The 24,210-nt window shown below is 46.6% G+C and overlaps 2 protein-coding genes across 9 annotated transcripts in view; both read right to left on the minus strand.

The window, feature by feature from the left end:
- The window catches only part of LOC141113678 (uncharacterized), a 37,369-nt gene extending 23,905 nt beyond the window's left edge, over nt 1–13,464 (minus strand). Inside the window, exons 1-5 of one of the 7 annotated variants that reach the window (XM_073606926.1) lie at nt 12,870–13,464; nt 10,638–10,709; nt 7,230–7,304; nt 4,909–4,983; nt 1,486–1,560 (exon numbers count right to left, since the gene is read on the minus strand). In XM_073606926.1, coding sequence (XP_073463027.1) covers nt 1,486–1,560; nt 4,909–4,983; nt 7,230–7,304; nt 10,638–10,709; nt 12,870–13,059 — 487 coding nt within the window. In that variant the 5' untranslated portion in view covers nt 13,060–13,464. The remainder of the gene's footprint in view (nt 1–1,485; nt 1,561–4,908; nt 4,984–7,229; nt 7,305–10,637; nt 10,710–12,869) is intronic. The other 6 variants (XM_073606925.1, XM_073606929.1, XM_073606928.1 and 3 more) reach the window with 6 other exon arrangements.
- A 6,154-nt stretch (nt 13,465–19,618) lies between these two features.
- TMC8 (transmembrane channel like 8) overlaps nt 19,619–24,210 on the minus strand; it is a 59,058-nt gene continuing 54,466 nt past the window's right edge. For both annotated transcript variants that reach the window (XM_073606935.1, XM_073606934.1), the window contains exon 16: nt 19,619–19,980. In XM_073606935.1, the coding sequence (XP_073463036.1) occupies nt 19,888–19,980 (93 nt within the window). In that variant the 3' untranslated portion in view covers nt 19,619–19,887. The remainder of the gene's footprint in view (nt 19,981–24,210) is intronic.

The raw sequence follows: 24,210 nt of genomic DNA on the forward strand, positions 1-24,210 counted from the left end.
GGCTGTGGCTCAACGCTTCTGTACTGTGTGATTATCATGATGATAATGATCATGATTGGTAATTGTAATATGACACATGGAGGGGGTTAATGTACTCACTGATGTATTACTGACCAGTGGCAATTAATTAACCCCATTAGTGGCACTAGTGGCAGTGTTTATAAACCCCTTCATGCTGTAGCATAAAAGGGGTTAATTAACATTGATAGTGCCACTGTCATTAATGCTGCACAGAGGGGTTAATTGCCACTGGTCAGTAATACATCAGTGAGTACATTAACCCCCTCCGTGTGCTATATTACAATTACCAATGTAAATTATTTAACCCCCCCCCTCCCCTCCCCTCCCCAAAGCGTTAACCTCTTCACAAGGTGTTAACTCATTAACATAACAATTCCTTAGCTAAGTGCTAACTCACTTGCAGTGCACTGAGCTCTGGCTACAGGTCCATCTTGTCTTCAATCACACCAGCCGGGACTAGGAAGCTCCTGTCGGGTGGAGATCACTCCGCCTGACAGGGAAGTGAAGTGACACTCGCACCGCTGTGCTGCAAATCTGCCAGTGTGTAGCAGCGGCCCCGGTGTCACATCACTTCCAGACCCCCATAATGATGCCACTGGCCCCCCAGGGGATATATTTTAGGCCACCTGGGACTTTGGGAGAGCCAGGGGAAGCAGAAATAAAGTCCCTGCAGCTGCATTAGGAGCCTCGTAATGCAAATCTGGTGAGGTGGAAAGCCTTGGAGTCAGTACTATTTTCGGGGGGGGGGGGGGGGGGGGGGGGGGGGAATTGCCCTGTTGCCCCCCCCTGGATCCGCCCCTGATTTGACCTTTTATTTCAGCTTGAAGAAGCTTGTGCTTTTTTTTTTTTATTTCTTTTGCGGGTTTTTATTGAGCTTCTTTGAGTTTTTTTCAGCATAAGCATTCCCCCCCCCCCAAACCCACCTAGATATGATTTTCTTAACCACTGTATAAACAAGACAAAAAGCTGGGACAAACGTTTTTGTGAAATTTCGAGCTTCTTTGAGCTTCTTTGAGCTTTTTTGAGCTTTTTTGAGCTCCTTGGAATACTAGCTTCTCCTAAAAACGCGAGTGGGAGCAGCAAGGTGGAAGGGAGCACAGGGTGGATGCAGCCAGGTGGAAGGGAGCACAGGGTGGATGCAGCAAGGTGGAAGGGAGCACAGGGTGGATGCAGCCAGGTGGAAGGGAGCACAGGGTGGATGCAGCCAGGTGGAAGGGAGCACAGGGTGGATGCAGCCAGGTGGAAGGGAGCACAGGGTGGATGCAGTCAGGTGGAAGGGAGCACGGGAATCGGTACCGCACAGGGTGTGCCCAGGCACAACCGGCACATCCTGTGTGCACACCTATGTTGAGTACACCTACATGATTCAAACAATGTACCGATTAAATATAACCATTTTTTTTCCCCCAAACCCATGTCGTCCTTTCAGGGACGTCTATGACCCATCAGAAGTCTCTCTCTTACCTGTATGGGGGGCAGAAGTTCCCAGGACTTTAGAAGTAGCTGGAATGTGCGCAGAAGTCGCGTCCGTATGTCTGTCTGAGAAAGTAAGAAGAGAAGAATGAGGTGACCCAATAGACCTCCATTAGAGTCTGTGTTGCTGGACCTTTGTACACATAGTTTTTCAGCGTTTTCTAGCTGTAAGCATTTTTTTTTTAGCAAAACTAAACTCCAACAAAAGGTTATGCTTCAAAAACACTGATAAATGCCGAATAGCTGTGTTTTTTATTCTTTGCGTTTTTCAGCGTTTTTCAGCTTTTATCAGAGTTATCTTTGCGTTTTTACAGCTGAAAAACTCCTTACTAGTTCTGTTTTTTTTTTTTCAGCCAGAAAACGTCCAGTGTGCATAAGACCTAAAACTACAAACAATGTAACAAGAAAAGCCGCTCCAGGTGAGTGAGTCTCGCATGCTGCATAACACAAGGAAATAATTCCGGACGGCTGCACTTCCAAAAATCCTTTTATTGAAGCTTCATATGACAAGTGGTTAACAGATGGAGCAGGGGACAAAGCGGTAGACGAGCTTCGGGCAAATGTTAGCGCTTAGTCGTTACCTATTGGAACTAGTCACCACAATCACCTATATATATATATATACTGCTCTAATGTGACATCATTAGGTTACAGGTGAACTAACCATTTAAAATTAGTACTTTGCTGGTTTAACAAAGAAAACCCGGCTAGAATACACGGTACTTACACTCAAATCTGATGTAAAAAGTTCGATCCAAATCCACTGCCAGAAAAAAAAAATCTGATACCCCAATTGAACTCGGAGCAAACTCGACACATCAGTCAAAATCATTGTATAGTTACAACAACATACACAAAATAATAGAAAACATGTACAGTATATATGTATACACACCAGCGGCGGCTGGTGCTCAACATTTTTGGGGGGGCGCAAACAACCTGAAAAAATACTCAACCCCCCACCAATCAAGGAAGAGGAGGAGGGATTGGACCCCCCCCCCATCAATTGCAGCCTCACTGTGCCCATCAAATGCAGCCATTGTGCCCATCAAATGCAGCCACTGTGCCCATCATATGCAGCCACTTGTGCCCATCAAACGCAGCCACTGTGCCCATCATATGCAGCCACTTGTGCCCATCAAATGCAGCCACTGTGCCCATCATATGCAGCCACTTGTGCCCATCATATGCAGCCACTTGTGCCCATCATATGCAGCCATTGTGCCCATCAAATGCAGTCACTTGTGCCCAGTATATGCAGCCACTTGTGCCCATCAAATGTGAGTCGGGAAAAAGTTATATTTTTCCCAAGAGGTTAAAAAAAAAAAAAAAATCAACATGTTTCAGGGGCTCAAAACTCCCTTCATCGGGACTAAGAGGCAAACTAACAACATAGACTGAATAGAGGATCTAAAGCTGGTAGTAGATGGGTCGGTTTCATTGGAAGTGAATGGGGGGGATTCACTCCCGCTGAGCTATTGTGTTCTGACGGTGAGGAAACCTCCCCGCCATCACAATGCAAAGATCAGCGCTGCCGGCTACAACCAGCAGCATTGACCGAGCAACATTTATTATAGAGGCTGGATGTACAGAAGTCGATTGGTAGATCAACTTCTGTAGAACCAGGGGTTAGGGTTGCCACCTGTCCAGGATTCACCCGGACAGTCCGGGTTTTGAATTATGTGTCTGGGTTTCAGTCTGCCTGAAAACCCAGACACATTATCCAGACCGGGCTGTGGCTTCCCAAGTAACCGAAATAGTCACCCACAAATCTGTTGCCATTCGGAGCTGCAGGCGGCTGCCCGGGGGGCAGGTTCGATATGACGGGGGGGGGGTGATGATGTCAGTAAGAGCAATTTGGCCACACCCAAAAGGTGTTTTTTATAATCCTATAGTGTATACTACGAAAAAAAAAAATGTCCGTGTGTCACTAAACTGTTCAGGTTTGGCTTGAAGAAAAGGTGGCAACTCTAACCAGGGTGCCCATGCTGAACCGGACAAATTTTAATACATGTATGGCCAGCTTAAGGGCTCGTGCACACTGCAGCTCAAACAAAAAAAAGCTGCTTATACAGACATTTGACCTTTTATTTCAGCCCCCCCCCCAAACCCTCCTAGATAGGATTTTCTTATCCACTGTATAAACAAGACAAAAAGCTGGAACAAACGTTTTTGTGAAATTTTGAGCTTCTTTGAGCTTTTTTGAGCTCTTTTGAGCTCTTTGGGGCACTAGCTTCTCCTAAAAACGCGAGTGGGAGCAGCCGGGTGGAGGGGAGGACTGGGTGGGAGCAGCCAGGTGGAAGGGAGCACAGGGTAGATGCAGCCAGGTGGAAGGGAGCACAAGGTAGATGCAGCCAGGTAGAAGGGAGCACAGGGTGGATGCAGCCAGGTGGAAGGGAGGGCAGGGTGGATGCAGCCAGGTGGAAGGGAGGGCAGGGTGGATGCAGCCAGGTGGAAGGGAGCACAGGGTGGATGCAGCCAGGTGGAAGGGAGCACAGGGTGGATGCAGCCAGGTGGAAGGGAGCACAGGGTGGGAGCAGCCAGGTGGAAGGGAGCACAGGGTGGGAGCAGCCAGGTGGAAGGGAGCACAGGGTGGATGCAGCCAAGTGGAAGGGAGCACGGGGTGGGAAAAGCCAGGTGGAAGGGAGGACAGAGTGGTTGCAGCCAAGTGGTAGGGAGCATGGGGTGGGAAAAGCCAGGTGGAAGGGAGGACAGAGTGGTTGCAGCCAGGTGGAAGAGAGGACAGAGTGGTTGCAGCCAGGTGAAAGGGAGGACAGAGTGGGAGCAGCCAGGTGGAAGGGAGGACAAAGTGGTTGCAGCCAGGTGGAAGGGAGGACAGAGTGGGAGCAGCCAGGTGGAAGGGAGCACAGGGTGGGAGCAGCCAGGTGGAAGGGAGCACAGGGTGGATGCAGCAAGGTGGAAGGGAGCACAGGGTGGATGCAGCAAGGTGGAAGGGAGCACAGGGTGGATGCAGTCAGGTGGAAGGGAGCACGGGAATCAGTACCGCACAGGGTGTGCCCAGGCACTTCGCTTTAAGAATGAACACAGGATTGACCGATGCAGATCGCTCTTTGTGTTCATTCAGAAAAGGAAGGGACCATTAAATGAAATATTTACCGGCCCCTTCGCCCGCACTCAATCGTGGAACTACCCCAGAAGCAGCCGGAGGGAGAGGAGGGAAGCTGGCAGCACAGAAAAGGGGAGGGGGGGGGAGACAGGGGGTGCCAGAAAGCAGGGGAAATCGGTACCGCACAGGGTGTGCCCAGGCACAACCGGCACACCCTGTGTGCACACCTATGTTGAGTACACCTACATGATTCAAACAATGTACCGATTAAATATAACCATTTTTTTCCCCCAAACCCATGTCGTCTTTCAGGGACGTCTATGACCCATCAGAAGTATCTCTCTTACCTGTATGGGGGGCAGAAGTTCCCAGGACTTTAGAAGTAGCTGGAATGTGCGCAGAAGTCGCGTCCGTATGTCTGTCTGAGAAAGTAAGAAGAGAAGAATGAGGTGACCCAATAGACCTCCATTAGAGTCTGTGTTGCTGGACCTTTGTACACATAGTTTTTTAGCGTTTTCTAGCTGTAAGCATTTTTTTTTAGCAAAACTAAACTCCAACAAAAGCTTATGCTTCAAAAACACTGATAAATGCCGAATTCACCCGGACAGTCCGGGTTTTGAGTTATGTGTCCGGGTTTCAGTCTGCCTGAAAACCCGGACACATTATCCAGACCGGGCTGTGGTTCCCCAAGTCACCCACAAATCTGTTGCCGTTCGGAGCTGCAGATGGTTGCCCGGGGGGGCAGGTTCGAAATGACTGGGGGGGGGGTGATGATGTCAGTAAGAGCAATTTGGCCACACCCAAAAGGTGTTTTTTATAATCCTATAGTGTATACTATGAAAAAAAAAATGTCCGTGTGTCACTAAACTGTTCAGGTTTGGCTTGAAGAAAAGGTGGCAACTCTAACCAGGGTGCCCATGCTGAACCGGACAAATTTTAATACATGTATGGCCAGCTTAAGGGCTCGTGCACACTGCAGCTCAAACAAAAAAAAAGCTACTTTTACAGGCATTTGACCTTTTATTTCAGCTCCCCCCCCCCCAAACCCTCCTAGATAGGATTTTCTTATCCACTGTATAAACAAGACAAAAAGCTGGAACAAACGTTTTTGTGAAATTTTGAGCTTCTTTGAGCTTTTTTGAGCTCTTTTGAGCTCTTTTGAGCTTTTTTGAGCTCTTTGGGGCACTAGCTTCTCCTAAAAACGCGAGTGGGAGCACCTGGGTGGAAGGGAGGACTGGGTGGGAGCCGCCAGGTGGAGGGGAGGACAGCGTGGGAGCAGCCAGGTGGAAGGGAGCACAGGGTAGATGCAGCCAGGTGGAAGGGAGCACAGGGTAGATGTAGCCAGGTGGAAGGGAGCACAGGGTAGATGCAGCCAGGTGGAAGGGAGCACAGGGTGGCTGCAGCCAGGTGGAAGGGAGGACAGAGTGTGAGCAGCCAGGTGGAAGGGAGCACAGGGTGGGAGCAGCCAGGTGGAAGGGAGCACAGGGTGGGAGCAGCCAGGTGGAAGGGAGCACAGGGTGGATGCAGCCAAGTGGAAGGGAGTACAGGGTGGGAAAAGCCAGGTGGAAGGGAGGACAGAGTGGTTGCAGCCAGGTGGAAGAGAGGACAGAGTGTGAGCAGCCAGGTGGAAGGGAGCACAGGGTTGATGCAGCCAGGTTGAAGGGAGCACAGGGTGGGAGCAACCAGGTGGAAGGAAGGACAGAGTGGTTGCGGCCAGGTGGAAGGAAGGACAGAGTGGTTGCAGCCAGGTGGAAGGGAGGACAGAGTGGTTGCAGCCAGGTGGAAGAGAGGACAGAGTGGGAGCATCCAGGTGGAAGGGAGTACAGGGTGGGAAAAGCCAGGTGGAAGGGAGGACAGAGTGGTTGCGGCCAGGTGGAAGGAAGGACAGAGTGGTTGCAGCCAGGTGGAAGGGAGGACAGAGTGGTTGCAGCCAGGTGAAAGGGAGGACAGAGTGGTTGCAGCTAGGTGGAAGGGAGCACAGGGTGGATGCAGCCAGGTGGAAGGGAGGACAGAGTGGTTGCAGCCAGGTGGAAGGGAGCACAGGGTGGATGCAGCCAGGTGGAAGGGAGGACAGAGTGGTTGCAGCCAGGTGGAAGGGAGTACAGGGTGGGAAAAGCCAGGTGGAAGGGAGGACAGAGTGGTTGCGGCCAGGTGGAAGGGAGGACAGAGTGGTTGCAGCCAGGTGGAAGGGAGAACAGGGTGGGGTATTTTAAAAGTCAGCAGCTGCAGTATTTGTAGCTGTTGACTTTAAAAAAAAAAAAAAAGAATTTGGCGGAACTTCGCTTTAAGAATGAACACAGGATTGACCGATGCAGATCGCTCTTTGTGTTCATTCAGAAAAGGAAGGGACCATTAAATGGAATATTTACCGGCCCCTTCGCCCGCACTCAATCGTGGAACTACCCCAGAAGCAGCCGGAGGGAGAGGAGGGAAGCTGGCAGCACAGAAAAGGGGAGGGGGGGGGAGACAGGGGGTGCCAGAAAGCAGGGGAAATCGGTACCGCACAGGGTGTGCCCAGGCACAACCGGCACACCCTGTGTGCACACCTATGTTGAGTACACCTCCATGATTCAAACAATGTACCGATTAAATATAACCATTTTTTTCCCCCAAACCCAATGTCGTCCTTTCAGGGACGTCTATGACCCATCAGAAGTCTCTCTCTTACCTGTATGGGGGGCAGAAGTTCCCAGGACTTTAGAAGTAGCTGGAATGTGCGCAGAAGTCTCGTCCGTATGTCTGTCTGTGAGAAAGTAAGAAGAAAAAAATGAGGAGACCCAATAGACCTCCATTAGAGTCTGTGTTGGTGGGCTTTTGTACACATAGTTTTTCAGCGTTTTTTAGCTGTAAGCATTTTTTTTTTTTAGCAAAACTAAACTCCAACAAAAGGTTATGCTTCAAAAACACTGATAAATGCCGAATAGCTGTGTTTTTTAACTTTTGCGTTTTTCAGCATTTTTAAGCTTTTATCAGTGTTAGTGCGTTTTTACAGCTGAAAAACTCCTCTTACTAGTTCTGTTTTTTTTTTGTTTTTTTTTAGCCAGAAAACACCCCTTCCAAAAAAATGCTGATAACAGCCTATGTGTACACAAAGGATAACAGGCTGGAGAGTTTACTGCCTGCAGGACAAAAAAAAAAACAAAAACGCCTGAAGACAAAAACAACCGCTGTAAAAACGTCCAGTGTGCATAAGACCTAAAACTACAAACAATGTAACAAGAAAAGCCGCTCCAGGTGAGTGAGTCTCGCATGCTGTGTAACACAAGGAAATAATTCCGGACGGCTGCACTTCCAAAAATCCTTTTATTGAAGCTTCATTCACATGACAAGTGGTTAACAGATGGAGCAGGGGACAAAGCGGTAGACGAGCTTCGGGCAAATGTTAGCGCTTAGTCGTTACCTATTGGAGCTAGTCACCACAATCACCTATATATATATATATACTGTTCTAATGTGACATCATTAGGTTACAGGTGAACTAACCAATTAAAATTAGTACTCAGCTGGTGTTACTAAGAAAACCCGGCTAGAATACAGAGTACTTGTCTTACACTCAAATCTGATGTAAAGAGTTCGGTCCAAATCCACAGCCAGAAATAAAAATCTGATACACCAAATGAACTCGGAGCAAACTCGACACATCAGTCAAAATCATTGTATAGTTACAACAACATACACAAAATAATAGAAAACATGTACAGTATATATGTATACACACCAGTGGCGGCTGGTGCTCAAAATTTTTTGGGGGGGCGCAAACAAACTGAAAAATACTGAACCCCCCCAATCAAGGAAAACAGGGAGAGATAGGACCCCCCCCCCCCCATCAATTGCAGCCTCACTGTGCCCATCAATTGCAGCCATTGTTCCCATCAAATGCAGCCACTTGTGCCTATCATATGCAGCCACTTGTGCCCATCATATGTAGCCATTTGTGCCCATCATATGCAGCCATTTGTGCCCATCATATGCAGCCACTTGTGCCCATCATATGCAGCCACCTGTGCCCATTATATGCAGCCACCTGTGCCCATCATATGCAGCCACTTGTGCCCATCATATGCAGCCATTGTGCCCATCAAACACAGCCACTTGTGCCCATCAAATGCAGCCACTTGTGCCCATCAAATGCAGCCACTTGTGCCCATCAAATGCAGCCACTTGTGCCCATCAAATGCAGCCACTTGTGCCCGTCAAATGCAGCCACTTGTGCCCATCATATGTAGCCATTTGTGCCCATCATATGCAGCCACTAGTGCCCATCATATGCAGCCATTGTGCCCATCAAACACAGCCACTTGTGCCCATCAAATGCAGCCACTTGTGCCCATCAAATGCAGCCACTTGTGCCCATCAAATGCAGCCACTTGTGCCCATCAAATGCAGCCACTTGTGCCCGTCAAATGCAGCCACTTGTGCCCATCAAATGCAGCCACTTTTGCCCATCAAATGCAGCCACCTGTGCCCATCAAATGCAGCCACCTGTGCCCATCAAATGCAGCCACTTGTGCCCGTCAAATGCAGCCACTTGTGCCCAGTATATGCAGCCACTGTGCCCACCGACCCCCCCCCCCACTCGCAGGGTTCTCGCAGCTCTGGCAGCACTCCCCCGAACCCCGCGTGCGGCTCTGACAGAGGGAGGGGACTTACCGCAGCAGCTCCTCACCAATGTACCAGGGCGGCGGCGACCTCCGCTCCAGTGTGTCTCCTCCGCTCCTCTTCCTAAGCGCCAGGCATCCAATAGGGTGGCCTGCCGCTTTGGCCAATCAAGAAACAGGTCTGACGCCCTGCCTCCTGATTGGCGGGGAGAAAGGTTAGTGTGAAAATAGCGAAAATTTATTCACTATGGCCACACGATTGGGTGGGATCAGGGCACACACTCTGCGCCCCAAGCCCACCCTATTTTGAAGCCTATTAGAGCCTCTGGCTCTAATCAGGTGCTTCAATAAAAGTACCACCCCCTACCACCCCCGCCATAGGAATCCATGTGTCCGGCGTCCTGAAAGAGGCCCGGCCCATGAATGGGGAGGGCGGCTCCCGTGCGCCCACACTGCACGGGCCGCCACCGATACACACAATACAAGTTGATGTTGAGAACAAATGATTTTAAAAGCAAAGTGTTAGAACATCATGAGGACCGATACTGGCATATTCCCAAAGTATGTGCATAGTTGCGAATCAACGTCAATGGCAAGAAAAAAAATAAAAACATTAAAAAAAAAAATTAAAAAAAAACAATATATAGGGGAGAAATAGGTGCTAATAGACTGCAGGAAACTAGCTAAGAGAAAGAAAAAAAAAAAAGGAAAAAAATGAATAAATAAAACAAACAAAGAATGTGATACAACATAGTAAACAAAAGGGGATCTAAAGCTATAAACAATTTAACATATAAGAGAACACAAGGAGGATCTAAAATAATAAACAATGTAACTATATACGAGGACACAAATAAGATCTAAAGTGATAAACAATGTAATAAAAAAATAGTACACAAAGAAGATCTAAAAATGATAAACAATGGGACATAAAATAGTACACAAAGAGGATCTAAAATGATAAAAAAAATGTAATATAAAATACTACTTAAAGAAGATCTAAGCTCTAAAAAAATGTACCATAAAATAGTAGAAAAACAAATCTAAAATGATAAACAATGTAACATAAAATAATACACAAAGTCCGGTGCGTTTTTAATCTGCATCAGGCAAAACACATCAAAAATTTGCTGGAATGCATTTTTGCCTGCGATTTCTGTTGGTTGCTAGGAGGCGGCACCCGCTGGCGTCCTAACAACCAGTGACTCCTCCCTGCTGTCCGCTTTCCTAATCAGTAATCTCAGGATGGAGATAAGGCATCCTCTGTGTGAGCTTTCCAGCCCGACAATTCACCTCTGACAGGGAGGGAATACAAACGAATCATCAAAGATTGATCTATAACAGATAAAGCTGTACTATGATTCTGATTGGCAGATGCCCGCCGGCGATCAATTCTCCTCAAATAAATACATAACATTTTTTTCCTGTAAATGTGTCATTCTTTCATAAACGACCTCCACTCGGGAAAGGTCTCTTACCTGCATGGGTGAAGCTCTGCGGAGACTCCGGGGTGACTCCAGCTGTGAAGGTTGTGCTGGCCGTGACAGCAACTAGGAAAGGAAAAGTAAGACAACCAATCAGTAACCATCGTTCTTTGTTAGAACTTAGACATGTGCGGTTCGTTTGGTTTCCGAATCCAAATTCGGACACATTTTTCGTTATTAAGAAAATTCAGATGTATCCTAATTTCCGAATTACTAGTAACTAATTTAATCCAAAATTATTCTGACATTCGCATTTGAATGGAATCCGAAAACAAGAATAGAATGAAATAGAATAGAAAATAAAGGGACAGAAAATAAGAGAATAGAATAGAATAGAAAAAACGAATAAAATAGTCAATAGAGTAGAATAGAATAAAAAAAATAGCAATAATATAACCATCTTCCAAAATTAAAATTTTCAAATAGAATAAATTAGAATAGAATAGAAAGTAAGAGAATAGAAAGGAATATAATAGAAAAACAGTAGGCTAGAATAGAATAGAAGAAAATAGAATGAATATAACCATCTTCTGAAATTCAAAAAGTGCCCTATTATTGGTGTCAGTGGAAGGAATAGTGCCCCATCATTGGTGTCAGTGGGAGGAATAGTTCCCCATCATTGGTGTCAGTGGGAGGAATAGTTCCCCATCATTGGTGTCAGTGGGAGGAATAGTTCCCCATCGTTGGTGTCAGTGGGAGGAATAGTGCCCCATCATTGGTGTCAGTTGAAGGAATAGTGCCCCATCATTGGTGTCATTGGCAGGAATTTTGCCCCATCATTGGTGTCAGTGGGAGGAATAGTTCCCCATCATTGGTGTCAGTGGGAGGAATAGTTCCCCATCATTGGTATCAGTGGGAGGAATAGTTCCCCATCTTTGGTGTCAGTGGGAGGAATAGTTCCCCATCATTGGTGTCAGTGGGAGGAATAGTGCCCCATCATTGGTGTCAGTGGGAGGAATAGTTCCCCATCATTGGTGTCAGTGGGAGGAATAGTTCCCCATCATTGGTGTCAGTGGGAGGAATAGTTCCCCATCATTGGTGTCAGTGGGAGGAATAGTTCCCCATCATTGGTATCAGTGGGAGGAATAGTTCCCCATCTTTGGTGTCAGTGGGAGGAATAGTTCCCCATCATTGGTGTCAGTGGGAGGAATAGTGCCCCATCATTGGTGTCAGTTGAAGGAATAGTGCCCCATCATTGGTGTCATTGGCAGGAATTTTGCCCCATCATTGGTGTCAGTGGGAGGAATAGTTCCCCATCATTGGTGTCAGTGGGAGGAATAGTTCCCCATCATTAATGTCAGTGGGAGGAATAGTTCCCCATCATTGGTGTCAGTGGGAGGAATAGTTCCCCATCATTGGTGTCAGTGGGAGGAATAGTTCCCCATCATTGGTGTCAGTGGGAGGAATAGTGCCCCATCATTAATGTCAGTGGGAGGAATAGTTCCCCATCATTGGTGTCAGTGGGAGGAATAGTTCCCCATCATTGGTGTCAGTGGGAGGAATAGTTCCCCATCATTGGTGTCAGTGGGAGGAATAGTTCCCCATCATTGGTGTCAGTGGGAGGAATAGTGCCCCATTGTTGGTGTCAGTGGGAAGAATAGTGCCCCAAGGGCTGGACAAAGGCAAGAAAAGGGCCACATTCAGCCCCAAGCCGCAATTTGGAGACCACCACAATAAACATTAATGGGTTTGCTGGCACGAGGCTTGCACTCAGGGGCGGACTGACAACTCACGGGGCCCCCGGGCAATAAGAGATTATGGGACCCCCAGGCAATAGATTATGGGGCCACACAGTATACACAATATACACACACAGTATACACAATATACACACACACAGTATACACACACAGAATACACATACACACACGCAAAAGGTACTGGAGAGGCGGGGCAGCTAAAATCTTGGGATTTAAAAAAAAAACACAGATTTTTACATACTGTCCCTGGTTTTATTGACGCTGGCAACCTTGATGGGGCCCCTTAGTGGCATGGGGCCCTCGGGCAGTGCCCGAGTGCCCGAATGGTCAGTCCGCCCCTGCGTTGCACTAAACTCCTGTGCATCCCCATGACGGGGAAATCGCACAGGTTCCCGCGCGCGCAACCAAGCCGCGCTGCTCCTTTGCAGGGCTGCCATCCAACCTCAATGTCGCTCTCATTGACATTGCAAAAGCACCAATGCGATTTCCCTCCAGCTGCATTTAAAGAGAATAGGAAGAGACTTACGGGTCATGTGGGCGAGCAGCAGCAATGAGTACATCATGGCTCCGGGTGGTGGAGGGCTCTTCACCTTCATCCTGGCTCTGCTCCCTCTGAGTGCTGTGTCACCCCCACCACTGCTGGTACCTCCGTCTTCAGATGCTGTGTCACCCTCCTCACCAATGCCAGTGACTACCTCCGAACACTCGCCTGTCATGTGCTGAGCTCAGATAAGCAGCAAAAGTCCTATCAGCCCTTCCAGACTTATCTCCTCACCACCCGCCCTCTTCTGACGCTTTGTGTTTACAAGTAGAAATCAGTATTTTTTGCTAGAAAATTACTTAGAACCCCCAAACATTATACTTTTTTTTTTTTTATTTTTTTTTTTAGCAGAGACCCTGGAGAATAACATGGCGGTGGTGCAATTTTTTTTTTTATGCCACACGGTATTTGTGCAGCGGAATTTTTTGAGGAAAAAAAATACACTTTAATAAATAATAAAAAAAAAAGCAATAGTTGCCTTAATTTTTTGTTATAATGTGAAAGATGATGTTACGGCAAGTGAATCGATACCCAACATGTCACGCTTTAAAATTGCGCACTCTCGTGGAGTGGCGACAAGCTACGGTATGTAAAAATCTCCATGAGCGACGCTTTAAACGCTTTTACAGGTTACCGGTTTAGAGTTACAGAGGAGGCCCCGCACTACAATTGTTGCTCTCGCGCTAACGTTCGCGGCGATACCTCACATGTATGTTGCGAATTCTGTTGTGCGCACAACTTAGGTATGCGCTCACTTCTGCGCACGAGCATGGGGGCGCTTTGCTTTATTTTTTTTTTATTATTTTTTATTTATTTTACTTTTTATTTATTTTTTTTACACTGTCCCTTTCATTTTTTTATCACTTTTATTCCTATTACAAGAAATGTAAACATCTCTTGTAATCTCTTATAATAGAAATAAGGATGACAGGTTCTCTTTATGGAGAGATCTGGGGGTCAAAAAGACCTCAAATCTCCCATTTACCCTTAAGAGCAAAAGAAAAAAATTTTTTTTCTTGGACACTTTGACTTAAAAAAAAAAAAACTCTTTAAGCCGGAGAACTGGAAGTGACGTCGGAGGTCGCTTCAGTCCTCCAAGGGCATAGAGCCCAGCGAGGGCTATCTTGCCCTCACTGGAATTCCTGCCTATCCATTGGTTACATCAGATCGGTTCCGGGCTTACCGATGACTCTGGTGAGCTCGGAAATGACCGGGAAGTTGGGAAGTCAAAAAGACCCCAAATCTCTTTTTTTTACCTTTACAAGCAAAATATTAAAAAAAATTAATAATATTTTCCTTCAGCCCGAAACGTAAATGACGTAAGTGACGTAAGTGACGTAATGACGTCGCTCCAGTCCTCCAAGGCCATAGAGTTGATCAAAGAGTGCTAACCCTTTGATCGCCTATGGGAGCGGCCAGCCGCACTGTTGGATCGCTTCTTGAGGCGAAGCGGCGGAAACGGTAAGTAAGAGAAATACCGGCGAGTGGTGGGAGGGGAGGGGAGGGTAGTCCCCTCCCGCTGCTTCGGGAACCGTTCCAGCAGCTCGTGAGCCACTCGGACTGGTATCATTAGAAAAGCCAACCGCCTGCTGAAAAGAAAACAGTACTGGGGTCATGGCTGATGTCTTCAGCCATAGTCCTGGTAAACCACTTTCAAATCACAATGTACACTATACTACCAAATGTATTGGGACGCCTACCTTTACACACACATGAACTTTAATGGCATCCCAGTCTTAGTCTGTAGGGTTCAATATTGAGTTGGCTCCGCCCTTTGCAGCTATAACAGCTTCAACTCTTCTGGGAAGGCCGTCCACAAGGTTTAGGAGGGTGTCTATGGGAATGTTTGACCATTCTTCCAGAAGAGCATTTGTGAGTTCAGGCACTTGTTGGACGAGAAGGCCTGGCTCACAGTCTCCACTCTAATTTATCCCAAAGGTGTTCTATTGGGTTGAGGTCAGGACTCTTTGCAGGCCAGTCAAGTTCCTCCACCCCAAACTGGCTCATCCATGTCTTTATGGACCTTGCTTTGTGCACTGGTCCAAATCATTTGGTGGAGGGGGGATTATGGTGCGGGGGTTTGTTTTTCAGGGGTTGGGTTTGGCCCCTTAGTTCCAGTGAAGGAAACTCTTAAGGTGTCAGCATACCAAGACATTTTGGACACTTTCATGGGAACAGTTTGGGGATGGCCCCTTCCTGTTCCAACATGACTGCACACCAGTGCACAAAGCAAGGTCTATAAAGACATGGATGAGCGAGTTTGCGATGAAGGAGCTTGACTGGCCTGCACAGAGTCCTGACCTCAACTTGACAGAACACCTTTGGAATGAATTAGAGCGGAGACTGCGAGCCAGGCCTTCTCGTCCAACATCAGTGCCTGACCTCACAAAAGCTCTTCTGGAAGAATGGTCAAACATTCCCATAGACACACTCCTAAACCTTGTGGACGGCCTTCCCAGAAGAGTTGAAGCTGTTATAGCTGCAAAGGGCGGAGCCAACTCCATATTGAACCCTACGGACTAAGACTGGGGATGCCATCAAAGCTCGTGTGCGTGTAAAGGCAGGCGTCCCAATACTTTTGATAATATAGTGTATGTATTGCGTTTGGCAAGTGGCTGACGCCTCCTCTACAACTCTCGGTGCAATAAGTTTCCAGGGTTCAACCTTCCTGAGATGTTGTTTGGGTCAGCTATTGGTATAAACATAGACGCCAGGCTCAGCCATTTGTCACATCATTGCAGGAGAGGGGCGAGGGGGGGATTTACTAAAGGCAAATAGACGGCGCACTTTGCAAGTACAGTTGCTCCAGAGCTAAAAAAATGAGGTAAATCTTCACTATGCAAATAACACCCAATCACATAAAAGGGACATAAAAAAAAACAAAACACAAATGTATTGTGCATCACAGGGGTATAAATAAACCACACAGTCTTCCCTATTACTCCGTGCGACAATAAGGCCAAAATAGCCACAAAAGTAGGCAGCTCCTCCAAGAGACAGGAATCGATCTCTGAAATACAGATGGATGGTGCTACACGGGGCCTTGAAAAAGTATTCATACCCCTTGACATTTTCCACACTTTGTCATGTTACAACCAAAAACGTAAATGTATTTTATTGGGATTTTATGTGATAGACCAACACAAAGTGACACATAATTGTGAAGTGGAAGGAAAATGATAAATGGTTTTCAACATTTTTTCCAAATAAATATGTGAAAAGTGTGGGGGGTACATTTGTATGGCGCCCCCCGGAGTCAATACTTTGTAGAACCTCCTTTTTCTGCAATTACAGCTGCAAGTCTTTTTGGGGATGTCTCTACCAGCTTTGCACATCTAGAGAGGGACATTTCTGCCCATTCTTCTTCTTTGCAAAAATATCTCAAGCTCTGTCAGATTGGATGGAGAGCGTCTGTGAACAGCAATTTTCAAGTCTTGCCACAGATTCTCAATGTGATTTAGGTCTGGACTGTGACTGGGCCATTCTAACACATGGATAGGCTTTGATCTAAACCATTCCATTGTATAAGGAGAGCACCCCCAAAAAATATACTATGGGACTTTAACGGGCAACAAAAGAGTAGCACAGTATCAGAAAAATAGAAACATATTTATTAATATAAAAAGTGTGGTGCACACATCACCATGACTAGAGAACATAAAAACACAAGGCAGAACAGACATGTAAATACAGTTCCTTATGTATTGAGCCCAAGCACAAGTGATTATTTGAGTTACTGTCGCCTTTCTATCATCTGGAACCAGTCTGCCCATTCTCCTCTGACTTCAACAAGGCATTTTCCTCCACACTGCCGCACACTGGATATTTTCTCTTTTTCCCACTAATCTCTGTAAACCCGAGAGATGGTTGTGTGTGAAAAACCCAGAAATACTCAGATCAGCCCGTCTGCCACCAACAACCATGCCACTTTCCTCGTCACTTCAATCCCCTTTTCTTCCTCATTCTGATGATCGGTTTGAACTTCAGCAAGTCGTCTTCTCCGCGTCTAGATGCCTAAATGCATTGAGTTGCTGCTATGTGATTGGCTGATCAGCAATTTGTGTTACCAAGCAATTAAACAGGTGTACCTAATAAAGTGGCTGGTGAGTGTAATGGGGCTTAGCAATATTGCAGCGTAAGTTAATGGCCATAGGTAAAACGAACCTGTCAGTCAGTTAATCTTACGTATTCCTTTGTCCTGTAGGTTGAGGGCCCCCTTAAAGGAGAATTAAAAAACAATAATAATTTGTTACACCGACAAGTTCTTTTTTTTTTTTTGTTTTTTTACCACTACTATTCCTTTATACCGGCCTTTTGAAATTTACAGTTTAGAAATTGGATGAAAGGTTTAGCACTAGGAAACACTTTTGGAAAGATAAACAGTGCATTTTAGATACATCTATATAGATCAGACCGAAATTCCGGGGAGAAATGAGGAGGAAAGAGGGACAGAGGAACGTTGTTTCAAATCAGGGACAGTCCCTCGAAATCCGGGACAGTCCCTCAAAGTCCGGGACGGTCCCTCGAAATCCGGGACGGTCCCTCGAAATCAGGGATGGTCCCTCGAAATCCGTGACGGTCCCTCGAAATCCGGGATGGTCCCTCGAAATCCAGGACGGTCCCTCGAATTCCGGGACAGTTGGGAGCTATGCATTCACCTTATTAATTCTCAAGTTGCTGGTGGTTTGTTTTCTTGGCACCCAATCCCTTAAAAGCTGGAGCTGGGCTTCAACCCTTTAATCATCGCCATCTAGTGGCGACGAGCCTAATTGCAGCCGTTTGGCCACGTGGTCTCTGAATACACACACTTTCGGGAGCTTCTGTCCTGGAAATGAAAGTGCAGCCTTTCATTGAGCTCTAACACAAGTAGAAGGATATTTATTTTAGCCATTTGTGACTGTAATTTCCAAATCTGATAGGACGCCCCCCTGAAAACAACTGTCACTTTGAAAATAGGGACCCAAACGTGTGCTTGCTTTGTGAATGGAGCCTAATATTTAGCTTAGTTAAAGTCTAAAGCCAAAACTGATTTTATTGTATTTCTGGGTAGACTAGTGAGGGGTTAGACCCCCCCCCCCATGTAATTTATTTATTACTGTCTGTGTCACCATTGACAGGCCTAGCTCCAGTTCAGCTTTAAGTGATTCCTTTTGCACAGCTGGGTGACTGAACAGGGAGGTATTAACATACATCATTGCATTCTGATAGCTATATTTATAAATGCAATATAGTTTATATAGTACATCAGTTTTGTTTTTATTTTCACAAATTGATTGTGATTGGAGGCATGGCCTCTATCCCAGAGATCCATTGTGTCCCCATGCAATCCCCAAGAAAAAAATAATTTTATAGTGGTAGCTAAAAATAAAAAAAATAATCCATGACAAAGGATTCCCAGAGCTCTATGGGTCAGCTAATAGAAAAGCAATCAGCACCAGTACTTCTCTTTAAGGCAGGCTGTCCCTTAATAAAACTGGCATCTTCCAATTGCTGAAGTTAGTTTAATTCACAGTTAAAACCAAATGAGTATCTCTTACAATAGTCTCTCTGTGGGGGACAGGAACAAATGTGTGTTTTTGGACACCTGGGTGGCTGAACAGGGAGGTATTAACATACATCATTGCATTGTGATAGCTGTATGCAGTTTATAAATGCAATATAGTTTATATAGTACATCAGCTTTGTTTTTATTTTACAAATTGATTGTGATTGGAGGCATGGCCTCTATCCCAGAGATCCATTGTGTCCCCATGCAATCCCCCCAAAAAATAATAATTTCATAGTGGTACTTAAAAATATATATAATATGAATGTATATAAAATGTATATAAAAAAATATATATAATATAAGTATATATAAAAAAAATAAAAAAATCCATGACAAAGGATTCCCAGAGCTCTATGGGTCAGCTAAAAGGAGAGCAAACAGCACCAGTACTTCTCTTTTAGGCAGGCTGTCCCTTAATAAAGAAGAGCCACGGCCAGTGACGGCCCGTCCATAGAGGGCGCACGGGCGCCGCTCCCCCTATCCATGCGTCCGGCCCCCTGATCATACATGCAGGGCACCGGACGTATGGATTCCAATGGTGAGGGATTTTCAGCACGAGATTTACAGGCTTTAAAAAAGGGTGGGCTCGGGGCGCAGAGGACTTCCTGGCCGCCCGGGGGGGGGGGGGGGTAGGGGGGTTGTTTGCTGCCCCCCCAGGAAAAAAAAAAAAAACACCAGCCACCACTGGCTATGGCATCTTCCAATTACTGAAGTTAGTTTAATTCACAGTAAAAACCCATTGAGTATCTCTTACAATAGTCTCTCTGTGGGTGACAGGAAGAAATGTAGACATGTGCGGTTCGTTTCGTTCATTTTTCGGATGTATCCGAATTTCCGAATTAGAATAGTACCGAAATTTAAACGAATCAGGAATAACAAAAAAAAAAAAATTCGGACGAAATTCGAATGCGAATCGTTTTCCAATTTACAAAGAGTTTGTTTTGTTTATATCGTTATCGAATCGATTCAAATTTTTCGAATTCGGATTGATTTAAAGTGTTTTTCGAATAAATTTAGAGTAGTTTTCGAATTCAAATCGTTTTCCAATTTTCAAAGAGAATAAAATAGGATAGAAAATAAAGGAATAGAAAAATATATATATATATATTTTTTTCTATTCTATTCCTTTATTTTCTATTCTATTTTATTCTCTTTGGAAATTGGAAAACGATTTGAATTCGAAAACTACTCGAAAACATTTTGAATCAATCCGAATTTCGAAAAATTAGAATCGATTCGATAACGAATAAGCAAAACAAATTCTAAAAACGAATTAAACTAATCTAACTAAATGAATTTATGCCAATAACGGATCGAAACGAATCAAAACACATTTTTTCGTTCTGCACTCGTCTAAACAAATGTGTGTTTTTGGTGCAATGAGAGAAAAGTTGCCATTTCAGCTGAATTTCTATTCGCTCTTCAAACTCGGCAATAATCCTTCGGCCGGCCACATCACACAGAGGGAGATTCATCTTCTGTGTCGGGGCTTTGCTGGTCTTCTGTCTCTTTCAGTCTTCGTACCAGAAATTTTTTATCGTCGATTTGCTGAATAGACAAAGAAATATTGAAAATCACTAAACTGATCATCCGAAGACCACCCATGAGGCGTTGTTCCAACCTTAGAGATAAGGTTCAAGATGATAGGAAGGCAGCAGTAACAAAAACAACCACTCGGTACAACCAGTGGCGGCCCGTCTGTAGGGGGCGCACGGGCGCCGCCCCCCCCCCATCTATGCGTCTGGCCCCCTAATCTACTCATTTTTCTGTATTTCTGGGTAGACTGGTGAGGGGTTAGACCCCCTGTCTTTTTTTTTTCTTACTGTCTGTGTCACCATTGGCATGCCTAGCTCCTTTTGCACAGCTGCCCCTATCCATGCGTCCGGCCCTCTGATCATACAAGCAGGGCACCGGACACATGGATTCCAATGGCGGGGGTGTTTTTTTAGAAGCATGTGATTAGAGCCAGAGGCTCTAATAGGCTGCAAAAAAAGGGTGGGCTCGGGGCGCAGAGCACTGCGCCCCGAGCCCACCCAGTTGTGTGACATTAGCGAATGAATGTTCGCTATTCTCACACTGATCCTCCTCCCGGCCGATCAGGAAGTGGGTCATGAGACCCATCACCCGATTGGCTGAAAGGACAGGCGATCCTATTGGTGGACGCCTAGGAGGAGGGAGGAGACGCACAGGGCGGAAGCCGCCGTGATGCAGAGGAGGAGGAGACCCCTGCCCGGAACCTAGATTGGGTAAGTGCGGGGCTGGATGAGGGACCGACCTACCGTGATACCCCCGGGGGGGAGTGCGGGTGACCAGAGCGGGAGCGGATCTTGCCACTGGTTACAACTAGGGATGAGCTTCGAGTTCGAGTCGAACTCATGTTCTACTCGAACATTGGCTGTTCGCAAGTTCGCCGAACAGCGAACAATTTGGGGTGTTCGCGGCAAATTCGAATGCCGCGGAACACCCTTTAAAAGTCTATGGGAGAAATCAAAAGTGCTAATTTTAAAGGCTTATATGCAAGTTATTGTCATAAAAAGTGTTTGGGGACCCGGGTCCTGCCCCAGGGGACATGGATCAATGCAAAAAAAAGTTTTAAAAACGGACGTTTTTTCAGGAGCAGTGATTTTATTAATGCTTAAAGTCAAACAATAAAAGTGTAATATCCCTTTAAATTTCGTACCTGGGGGGTGTCTATAGTATGCCTGTAAAGGGGCGCATGTTTCCTGTGTTTAGAACAGTCTGACAGCAAAATGACATTTGGAAGGAAAAAACTCATTTAAAACTACCCGCGGCTATTGCATTGCCGACAATACACATAGAAGTTCATTGATAAAAACGGCATGGGAATTCCCCACAGGGCAACCCCGAACCAAAATAAAAAAAAAAAATGATGTGGGGGTCCCCCTAAATTCCATACAAGGCCCTTCGGGTCTGGTATGGATATTAAGGGGAACCCCAGCCAAAATTTAAAAAAAAAATTGACGTGGGGTTCCCCCTAAATTCCATACCAGACCCTTCAGGTCTGGTATGGATTTTAAGGGGAACCCCGCGCCAAAAAAAAAAAAAAAAAAACGGCGTGGGGTCCCCCTAAAAATCCATACCAGACCCTTATCCGAGCACGCAACCTGGCAGGCCGCAGGAAAAGAGGGGGGGACGAGAGTGCGGCCCCCCCCCCCTCCTGAACCGTACCAGGCCACATGCCCTCAACATTGGGAGGGTGCTTTGGGGTAGCCCCCCAAAGCACCTTGTCCCCATGTTGATGAAGACAAGGGCCTCATCCCCACAACCGTGGCCGGTGGTTGTGGGGGTCTGCGGGCGGGGGGCTTATCGGAATCTGGAAGCCCCCTTTACCAAGGGGACCCCCAGATCCCGGCCCCCCCCCTGTGTGAAATGGTAAGGGGTTACTTACCCCTACCATTTCACTAAAAAACTGTCAAAAATGTTAAAAATGACAAGAGACAGTTTTTGACAATTCCTTTATTTAAATGCTTCTTCTTTCTTCCTTCATCTTCTTCTTCTTCTGGTTCTTCTGGCTCTTCTGGTTCTTCCTCCGGCGTTCTCGTCCAGCATCTCCTCCGCGGCGTCTTCTATCTTCTTCTCCTCGGGCCGCTCCGCACCCATGGCATGAGGGGGGAGGCTCCCGCTCTTCTCTTCATCTTCTTCTTCATCTTCTTCTTCATCTTCTTCTTCTTCTTCTTCTTCTTCTCTTCTTCATCTCTTCTTCCTTCTTCATTTCTTCTGCGGGCCGCTCCGCATCCATGCATGGAGGGAGGCTCCCGCTGTGTGACGGCGTCTCTTCGTCTGACGGTTCTTAAATAACGGGGGGCGGGGCCACCCGGTGACCCCGCCCCCCTCTGACGCACGGTGAATTGACGGGACTTCCCTGTGACGTCACGGGGAATGCCACAGGGAAGTCCCGTCATGTCCCGTGCGTCAGAGGGGGGCGGGGTCACCGGGTGGCCCCGCCCCCCGTTATTTAAGAACCGTCAGACGAAGAGACGCCGTCACACAGCGGGAGCCTCCCTCCATGCATGGATGCGGAGCGGCCCGCAGAAGAAATGAAGAAGGAAGAAGAGATGAAGAAGAGAAGAAGAAGAAGAAGATGAAGAAGAAGATGAAGATGAAGAAGAAGATGAAGAGAAGAGCGGGAGCCTCCCCCCTCATGCCATGGGTGCGGAGCGGCCCGAGGAGAAGAAGATAGAAGACGCCGCGGAGGAGATGCTGGACGAGAACGCCGGAGGAAGAACCAGAAGAGCCAGAAGAACCAGAAGAAGAAGAAGATGAAGGAAGAAAGAAGAAGCATTTAAATAAAGGAATTGTCAAAAACTGTCTCTTGTCATTTTTAACATTTTTGACAGTTTTTTAGTGAAATGGTAGGGGTAAGTAACCCCTTACCATTTCACACAGGGGGGGGGCCGGGATCTGGGGGTCCCCTTGGTAAAGGGGGCTTCCAGATTCCGATAAGCCCCCCGCCCGCAGACCCCCACAACCACCGGCCACGGTTGTGGGGATGAGGCCCTTGTCTTCATCAACATGGGGACAAGGTGCTTTGGGGGGCTACCCCAAAGCACCCTCCCAATGTTGAGGGCATGTGGCCTGGTACGGTTCAGGAGGGGGGGGGGGCCGCACTCTCGTCCCCCCCTCTTTTCCTGCGGCCTGCCAGGTTGCGTGCTCGGATAAGGGTCTGGTATGGATTTTTAGGGGGACCCCACGCCGTTTTTTTTTTTTTTTTTTGGCGCGGGGTTCCCCTTAAAATCCATACCAGACCTGAAGGGTCTGGTATGGAATTTAGGGGGAACCCCACGTCAATTTTTTTTTTAAATTTTGGCTGGGGTTCCCCTTAATATCCATACCAGACCTGAAGGGCCTTGTATGGAATTTAGGGGGACTCCCACATCATTTTTTTTTTTTAATTTTGGTTCGGGGTTGCCCTGTGGGGAATTCCCATGCCGTTTTTATCAATGAACTTCTATGTGTATTGTCGGCAATGCAATAGCCGCGGTAGTTTTAAATGAGTTTTTTCCTTCAAAATGTCATTTTGCTGTCAGACTGTTCTAAACACGGGAAACATGCGCCCCTTTACAGGCATACTATAGACACCCCCCAGGTATGAAATTTAAAGGGATATTACACTTTTATTGTTTGACTTTAAGCATTATTAAAATCACTGCTCCTGAAAAAACGGCCGTTTTTAAAACTTTTTTTTGCATTGATCCATGTCCCCTGGGGCAGGACCCAGGTCCCCAAACACTTTTATTGACAATAACTTGCATATTAGCCTTTAAAATTAGCACTTTTGATTATTCATGTTCGTGTCCCATAGACTTTAACGGTGTTCGCGTGTTCGAACGAATTTTTTTCCTGTTCGCATGTTCTGGTGCGAACCGAACAGGGGGGTGTTCGGCTCATCCCTAGTTACAACCATGCGCATCATGGATGTGCAGCCGACAAATCTGCAGCAACTGTGTGATGTTATCATGTCACTATGGAGAAAAATCTCTGAGGAACGTTTCCAACACCTTGTTGTATCTATGCCACCAAGAATGAAGGCCAAAGGGGGTCCAACCCACTACTAGAAAGGTGGACCTAATAAAGGGAGTCCAACCTTCTACTAGCAAGGGGGACCTAATAAAGGGAGTCCAACCTTCTACTAGCAAGGGGGACCTAATAAAGGGAGTCCAACCTTCTACTAGCAAGGGGGACCTAATAAAGGGGGTCCAACCCGCTACTAGCAAGGGGGACCTAATAAAGGGAGTCCAACCCGCTACTAGCAAGGTG

Source organism: Aquarana catesbeiana, linkage group LG12 (assembly GCF_042186555.1).
Source record: "Aquarana catesbeiana isolate 2022-GZ linkage group LG12, ASM4218655v1, whole genome shotgun sequence".
In the NCBI taxonomy this organism is placed as follows: Eukaryota; Metazoa; Chordata; class Amphibia; order Anura; family Ranidae; genus Aquarana; species Aquarana catesbeiana.